The sequence below is a fragment of the Pollicipes pollicipes genome, unplaced genomic scaffold (assembly GCF_011947565.3).
Source record: "Pollicipes pollicipes isolate AB1234 unplaced genomic scaffold, Ppol_2.1 Scaffold_4219;HRSCAF=4965_pilon_pilon_pilon, whole genome shotgun sequence".
Lineage (NCBI taxonomy): Eukaryota > Metazoa > Arthropoda > Thecostraca > Pollicipedomorpha > Pollicipedidae > Pollicipes > Pollicipes pollicipes.
Window position 1 is genome coordinate 10024014 of NW_023596448.1, and position 8300 is coordinate 10032313.

The following is an 8300-nucleotide window of genomic DNA, read 5'->3' on the forward strand; positions in this document are numbered from 1 at the left end:
ACACAATTAGTATCGTTTGCTTTCACTCAAGTTGAGCTGAAGCCTTAAAATAATCAAACAATTGCTGAATCATGGCGTAAAACTGCTTCATTGCTACCTTGTCCTCTTGCTGTTTCTCGTCGAGCCACCTGACTTTTTACGGCGCTCTTGCTGCTGTCCAGAATGTGAATTATGACGGTGGGGGGGGGGGGGGGGGGGGTGGAGGAGGGCTGCAATACAGGCAAAAAAGACCATCGTTATAGTCAAGCGTCAACTCCGCCTTACAGACGTCGCCCAAAGACATGCCTCACCGGTTAGAAGTCGGCCCCGCCCTGCTGCAGCGACCAGGGGCAGTACTGTTCGGCCAGCTGGTGGTACGCGGAGCCAGGCGGCACGCGGCGCTCGCGCACGTGCCGCCCCCACGTGTGCACCAAGTGCGAGCCGTTCACGCGCTCCAACACGGCGTCCCGCGCGTCCAGCTCCAGAAACAGGCTCCAGTTTTCCATGGGATGGCGTAAAAGCACTGCCTGCGGCCGTGGGAGGGGAGAAGGTCAGGACGACGTTATGGTGACCGCAGAGGGGCACATCTGTTGGCGGGCGGGGACGGGGCACAGCTGTGCTGTGTGTGAGTGACGCAACATTTCGAATTCACCTGTCGAAGCATTAAAAACGGGTGCACGTGTAGCCCGAGATCCACGACGTCAACAGCATTACGCAGCAGCACGCCACAAACATACCCTAGACTGGAGGCACAGTCCACCCTGAGCACGTCATGTGTCGGATTACTACGCATCGTTCGAACAGAGGAGACCCGCCGCCTGCCTCAGCCCTGCTCGGAACGTCTCACCTGGTCGCGATCAGCAGCGCTGCACCACCGGCTGACGCTCTGCACCAATGGCGGCGTCAGCTGGTCTGACACTTTATCTGGACCGTCCTCTCCGTGGACGTGGCATGCCTTCATCAGTCTCCGTCCGCTCTCACCGGCCATAGCTGATGCAGTGGTTCCCGCGCTCACCGGCCAAGGATGGTGTAAAGGCCCCCGCTTACCGTCCATGGTTCGTGTCGACGTCGTCCCGCTTTCACCAGCCGTAGCTGGTGCAGCGGTCCCCGCTCAGCGAATGGAGATGGTGAAGCGGTCCCGTTTACCGTCGGTAGTTGGTGCATAGACCGTCTGCTCTCATTGGCCGTAGGTTGGTCCCACTCACCGTTCGTCGATGGTGTAGCCGTCCCGTCTCACGTCCGTAGACGGTGGAGTGACCGTCCGCTCTCACCGTCCGTAGATGGTGTAGTGACCGTCCGGTCTCACCGTCCGTAGATGGTGGGGTGACCGTCCGTTCTCACGTCCGTAGATGGTGTAGTGACCGTCCGTTCTCACCGTTCGTAGATGGTGTAGAGCGTCCGTCTCACCGTCCGTAGATGGTGTAGTGACCGTCCGTTCTCACCGTACGTAGACGGTGGGGTGGTCACCGCGCTCACCGTCCGTAGATGGTGGGGTGACCGTCCGCTCTCACCGTCCGTAGATGGTGGTGACCGTCCGTTCTCACCGTCGTAGATGGTGTAGTGACCGTCCGTCTCACCGTCCGTAGATGGTGGGTGACCGTCGCGCTCACCGTCCGTAGATGGTGTAGTTTCCGCAGTGGGTGGTCGTCAGCGGCGGGTCTCGGAGGCCACCCCTCGATGAGCACCTTGGTGACGACGCCGGGCCCGTTGTGTCCCCAGTTGTACGGGTCGTAACCCTCTGTCAGGCGGCTTGCCAGCAGCCGCGGCACGGCCGAGTCGCGGCTGAACTTGAGCACACCCGACGCCGCCACGGCTCGCTCCGACTCCAGGCCTGCACCATCGTCCAGCGCTGCGGGCCGTGGCGGCAAGACGAAGGTCACGGGCCTGACCTAGATTGGCGGCTGATCGGGTCACGCGCCCGCTGGGTCCAGCAATCACCGGAGGACGCTGGTTACCCAGTGACGGATCGCAGGTAGCGCGCGAGACAGAGCAGGCCCGTGCAGCAAAACAACATGCAACTACTACGGCAACAGCAGCAACTGCCCTATGCCTGCTACACATCACCATAGGACAACACAAATCATCATCATCTCCAGAATGGCGGAGCTCGGAGGGGGGCAAGAGGAGGACAAATGGGTATAGAGGCTTTTCCCGTCATTAGGCCTCTCTTCGTCGCGTATCGGCCTGATTATATGCTCGGGATTCACTTTGCAGGCATTGGGGGCCACTTTTTGATTTTGTAGAGACATTTTGGACACGGGTGTCTATTTGTTTTCTTTTGTGAGTGTTCTGCCCCCCCCCCCCCCCATGTGGATTTACCCCTTTCCCCCAGTGTTAGCTTGGCCCTTTCCATATTTTGGATGGAACATTACAAAAACGTAGAAAAGAGATGACAATTATACAAAGACGATCTTCTTTCATTCTTGTAGTGACGTTGTCCTCCTTGTAGTGGGCGTTGCTATGGAGGGTACAGCTGAAGAACTGAAGCCCGCAACCTCAATATTACGTCCCAGTGGAGGGGAAGCTTTAAACATTGGGGTTAACCACCTTATAATTTGAGATTTTCTGTCCGTCAAACGTTAGCTTTTGTCCGCATCCAAGCATGATGCTGGCGCCCCTTATTCTTTGTTGTAATTTTTCAGAGACATCACAACTAAGTTGCAACTTTTTATTTTCATCAATATATAGTTTAAATGATGGATTCAGAGCAGTCAAAAATGAAAACCACGCAGAAAAGAAAAATGTTGCCAAGATAGATTTTTGATATGGTTCCATGCCGAACATGGAGCCTCGCTGTCACTTTTTGACCACGCCCGGGTGGGCCGATTCGACGCCCTTCGCTCGGGTGGGAGGTCAGATTGAACCTCCTGAGATCTCAGGAACTAAGAGAGCTAGAAACACTAAATTCACAGGATGTCTTGACCTGTACGTGAAACTCATTGAGGCCAAAGTTTGAAGTTCCTAGGTCATGACCTTCGCGTTGAGTAAGGTCAAACAAGGTCAAATTCCAGGTTAGTTTTCAAAGGGCCCCTAAAACCAAGGTAACTGTTCTATGCAAAAGGGCACACGCTCATTTAAGGTCAGTGACCTTTTTTAGTCTTTAAAGACCATGGTGACTAAGATCAGACGAGACTGCATTAAGTTTTGCATTTGAAAAAAGCGACTAAGATTACGTTAGGCAGCATGTTCCTAAGAACAAAATGCTGACCCGAGTCATTTTTGGTCAATGACCTGCTGTGGTCTTAAAGAAGTCCGTGAAGGGTGTATAATGTGGTTCCTGTTATGAACAAATTGGAAATGGGCGCCAGAAATCACCTCAGAAGCAAGCCCCAGTGTAATAATACAAGCTGGTTTTGCCTTTGGTCTAACCTTTATACCTGACCCTAGATAAATGTAACTTGTTCACTCAGTTGTTATGTTACCTGACAAGTATCTCGGAAAGGTGGGCCTCGTCTAACACTTATTGGATCAGATTGAACGACTCCCTAGAAATTGCCTTCGCTGAAACCATGGCCCGACTTTGACCGACCATAGGTCAGCGACCTTAAAAGGTACATCTCCATTTTTGGTGCCCGACTATTCTCAACTCAATTGTCTACAGCAACGCAAAATTTGGCGCGGCTACGCCGCGCCGTTTGGAAACCATTTTGGAAAAAACCTTCGGGGGGGGGGGGTCAATTTGAGCCCCACCCCTACCCGAGCGTGTGTTAATTAGCCATCCATAACTGTAATACATCGTCAACAGATCCACTTTGCCTCGGCCTCTTATCCGAATAGCATGAAAGGTCATTTAATGTGCAATGCGATTGCACGGCCGTGGGCTGCCCTGTAACCAAGCTTACACCATCAAGCTAACGGCTAAACGACCCTCGTTGGCGGACCACATAAGACCACTTGTCCTGGAAGACGAACATGCCACGACGCATTTCGCAACACTACGAACGCGGCCAAAATGCTTTGAGCGCTCTGTCGTCGTCGGGCTACGGCCCGATCATTGGTGTCTTTAGCGCAAAAATATACTTTTTGGCGGGCGTTTTTCACCCTGCAGGCAAAAAACTTGTACAAAGACGATGTCTGTAAATTGCCCCTTAATCATTGTGTCGAATTATGTCACCTGTGACATAAAAAGCAGTCATCCTTGGCTAAACTTTGACAAACACATGGCACCATTAATTGGAAAAGTGGTATCGTTTTTGACGGCACTGGGCCTTTTGGACAATATTTCGAAACAGTTTGAGATTCATTCGTGTGGTATTTTATTTTTAATTATGTAGCTGCGCTCTTCTACCATTGCAGGAAATTCGACGATTCGAAATCAAATCGGACATTTAGGTTGCAAGGGTTTCAGGTCTCACGTGTATCGCTGTGTGCAGCAGGAAATGGTGTGAAATTGAATGCTGCGCAATCTTACGCAAATCATTCAAACTTCTTTGTAGGCTGGTCATTTAGCACGCTGAAGAACTAGTTCACGTAAAATTAAAATGACACCTAATATAACATGCATCCATTACAGAGAAATTTACGCGCACCTCAGGCTGTGCAACAAAAATATGATAAACATACATGTAGCGGTTCTATGAATGACACACGCATTTGCTACACCACTATTAGAACAAACTCATCCTCAACGTTATTTTGACAGCGCACTTTACTCACGCAATTCAAGCAGCTTGCTTTTAATCTTACTTCTACTCAACTATCAGTCAATATAGGCCGATTTTTGAGCATCCTCAATAATAATCATGGTATTTTGCACAATTATTGATGCCATGGCGTAGGTTAAATGCAAAATGTGGTACGACGCCGAATTCAGGCAGACATTTTCCCGCAACGCTCGTGATTCGCACTAAAATTGCACTTTAGATGGAGCAGCATTCTACAAGGGAGGCGCAGCGATCTTCTCCAAGGACGACAAAACCAAACTAGAGTAGACTGTATAATTTACCGAGATGGCTTGGCCTCCAAACCTCGTAACTGTATTCATCAATGCATCCATATATCTATCACCATAATGCAGTCGCCTCATAGAAATGAAACAGATGTGTTTGCTTACTGAGCAACGCGCATATCAACGCTTTGACAACCCATACCCTGGCCATGTTAAGTCGTGTTTGCCCTCACCGCCAGATCGCACGTAACAGCTGAGCGCGTAAGCGATCAGCTGACTGCGCAGCTTGAGCCACACGACACACGAACGCCTGACATGTAATGCTGAAAGCAACGGAGAACGGAAATAACCAAAGTCCTTAATGACTAGCCCTGTACCGTATCCAACCAAGAGCACGTGCTGCCGGCCCTGGCCGCCTTCAAAGTGTGCCTTCAGCACGCTAAGGCGGCTTCTAGAGGTCCGCCTTCTTCCATATCAGAAGGTGTCTCCAGTTTCGCCTCCTTCCGTGGATTCGTCCTTGCAGGACTGCTATACTGTTTAATTTGAAGGTTTTTAAAAATGATAATACAATTTGCAGTACAAACTGACACTCGTCAGAACAAAGTGTAAGTCCGTTTACACAAAATAAGCGGGGGGACATCATGGGCCACTCGGTTCCCCCAAACAAGCATAAAAATAGACACCCCTATTTGAGAGCGTTTTTACAGTAATGTTGCCTTTGACACCGAGAGTGTCTTTGCGACCTCAAATGGGGAGCTTGTCCGCCTGGTCACGCCACAGTACCTCGGCAACTGCTGGACTCGTACCCACCCACGACTCGAAACCATCCCCGTATGACAACAGCACGGACGTCCGTCCCCTCCTGCTCTTCCCCACCCCTCTCCAATCTGTCTCCCTCCCTCCCTCCCACTCTCTTCCTCTCTACCTCTTTCCCTCTCTCTTCTCACCGGCCAGTGAGCGGCGTACAATTACGTCCGTATCGAGGTAGATGCCGCCGTGGTGCAACAGCACTGCAACGCGCGCCGCGTCGCTCATGTGGACCGCCGGCCAGGGCGACCGCAGCACGGCGCGACTCTGGTACCACCGCTCGAACGGCGTGTCGGCGAACAGCGACCCAAAGTCGAGCCGCGCCAGGATTGTGTTATTGCGCTCCAGCAGCCGGTCGGTGAGCGCGGAGCGGCGCAGGCGTGGCGCTGCGGCTAGCAACACGACGAGCATGCTCGGGTGCGCGGACGCCGCCGACTCAACGGTGCACCACTCGCGCGGGGTGATGTGGCGCCGGCCCGACGTCTCCAGCAGGAAGATACAGCCGTCGGGCGGGAGCGGCGGCGCCACAGGCACAGTCAGCCAGCGCTCCGAGTCGACGGCCGCAAGAGGAGGCCCGCGCTCAGCGGCGGCAGGGTAGAACACGGCCACGAGCGCCGGGTCGGGACGCCACCACACCAGCCAGAGCAGGAAGAGAAGCAGCGGCGCGGCGGCGCACAGCAGCAGCCAATGACGTCGCCGGCTGGAGCCGACGCACGCCCACACCCTGCCACACATCGGTACTGCACACGCCAGCGATCCGCCAGCGCCGACGCCAGCGGGAGAGTCGATCGATCGCACCATCTGTGTATGGTAAAAAGTGTCGCTCCTGTGGCCAGCTTGTTTAGGTTCACTCCGCGATCGCGAGTGTCCTGTCGCCTTGACGCGTGACGTCACTCGGTGCACTTTACGCCCGGCGATGGCATTGGATCGTCCGTCAGATGTTATCAACACTATGTGCTAGAGACATCCACTGTAACCCGGCACACCTTGTGATCTGTTCAAGCTATGTAGCAAACGCGATGACGCGGACGGAACAAAGTGTGTTTTTCCCACCTCAAAATTCACGATGCATGCGGGGTGCGCTGTGTGCCGTCCGGGCCTTTTGGGCGCCGGCTGCACCAGCTGGTCCAAAGCTGGCGCCGGCTGTACCAGCTGGTCACTCGTCCACCAACGGTGCTGTGACCCTCTGGTGCCGCTGCTGCATTCCCGCCAGATGTGATGGCGTTTCGTCGTTACACAACTGCTCGCCTGCTCCGCTTCTGCACCGTTGCCCCGGTCTTCTGTGTGATGCGGCCCTCTGGTTGGATGGTCATTGCTCGATCTTCTGTCTAGCGCGGCCCTCTGGTTGGGTGGTCGTGTCGTGGCTCCGTTCGCGCCCGCAGCACCGCCAGTCCCACCCGGCGCGGCGGTCACGCGCGCACCTGCCGTCCGCCCGTCCTCCGCCGCGCTGGGAGGCCGTCTGTCAAAACACGCACGCAGACCCACTGCTTCATGCAGACCAGCCCCCGCCCCGCTCCCCTCCCCGGCCTCCACTGTCGGCGCGCCGCGCGCCGGCGGTGACCTTAGGGGGACAAATTTATTGGACAACCAGAATGCCCACTTTCATCACCAAAATTCACACCCTGATCACCAACTGAATCAGCAAGCCGAAACGGCCAGTTCAGTATCAAAAGGCCAATTCATCACCAATCGTGCAAATTCATTATCAAAATCTGGTTTAATAAGCCGACCGGACTTCAAGGCTACAGGTGAAGGGGATATCACCACCAAAGTGAATCACATCATAACCGAGAGAGCATCAGCTTGTCGCTCTCCGCAGCGTAATTGATATAAACTCCTGGCGATCCCATCCCACCCGTGGCGCTATAGGGGCTTAAGTCGCTATAAACGTGCTCGCAGGGGTACATCTAAGACAACTAGACACGGACTAAGGGCATTCCAGTGGGAACCCATAACGTAGGGGTGGTGACGAGGTGGGGTGGACCTCTGTATTCTCGATCTTGGCTGACTTTTTGTGCTCTCGCCTCTCGCCAAATTTCAGGGAGTTCAAAGGGCAGATGGACCGTGGCAAGCATCATGGTACAAGCAGCTGTTTCCATACAATTCTGCCGTATGATTGTAATTGCACAATGGCTGGAGTCCCAGAGCACGCACAGCAATTCTGCTCAGCGTCAGCTCTCGTCTCAAACTCATCGAGTCAGGTTTTAAAGACCGTGATGACAACAATAAAACATTTTCCCCAAGCCCGTATATGGACTACAGTATGGACGACAGGTAGGATTATCGGGCCACGTCTAAAACAGGGCCCGGGTCTCTTTTAAGGCCCGGACCTAGGGGCCCTGAGGGGCCACTGTTCTTTTCTAGAGTACGGGACTAGTCAGACGCTTATATTGTCTCGTTTTGGATCATTTCTTTGTCATTTCTCGTATTTCCATCCCATGTCAGGCAAGAGGAACTCTAGCAACGCAAGTGACTTTCTGACATTCAGGGTCCCGTCCTGTCCCCCTTCAGCAAAATGAGCCTGTGGCCGACTAGGAGCCCCTTGCCGACACAGGCTCCCGTGTTAAGCACTCTGCGCCTTGTTACAGGGAGCCACCTTGTTTCATGAGTCCCACCAACTCAGGAG

At 53.6% G+C, this 8300-nt stretch overlaps 1 protein-coding gene across 1 annotated transcript; it reads right to left on the reverse strand.

Moving 5' to 3' along the window:
• Positions 1 to 293: 293 nt before the first annotated feature.
• On the reverse strand, positions 294 to 6497 carry LOC119095790 (lactosylceramide 4-alpha-galactosyltransferase-like). The gene is made up of 3 exons (XM_037218645.1): positions 5815 to 6497; positions 1590 to 1828; positions 294 to 347 (listed from the first exon to the last, which is right to left on the reverse strand). The coding sequence occupies exons 1-3, from the start codon at positions 6473 to 6475 to the stop codon at positions 294 to 296; spliced, it is 954 nt and encodes a 317-aa protein (XP_037074540.1). The 5' UTR covers positions 6476 to 6497.
• Positions 6498 to 8300: the final 1803 nt, after the last annotated feature.

What these genes read in the sequence shown, in the direction of transcription:
- LOC119095790 (XM_037218645.1), bottom strand. Translation starts at nt 6,475, where the DNA reads ATGGTGCGATCGATCGACTCTCCCGCTGGCGTCGGCGCTGGCGGATCG. An exon ending in TGTACGCCGCTCACTGGCCG is followed by an intron (nt 1,829 to 5,814) that starts GTGAGAAGAGAG and finishes CACGGCCCGCAG; the next exon opens with CGCTGGACGATGGTGCAGGC. An exon ending in AACTACACCATCTACGGACG is followed by an intron (nt 348 to 1,589) that starts GTGAGCGCGACG and finishes GCGTACCACCAG; the next exon opens with CTGGCCGAACAGTACTGCCC.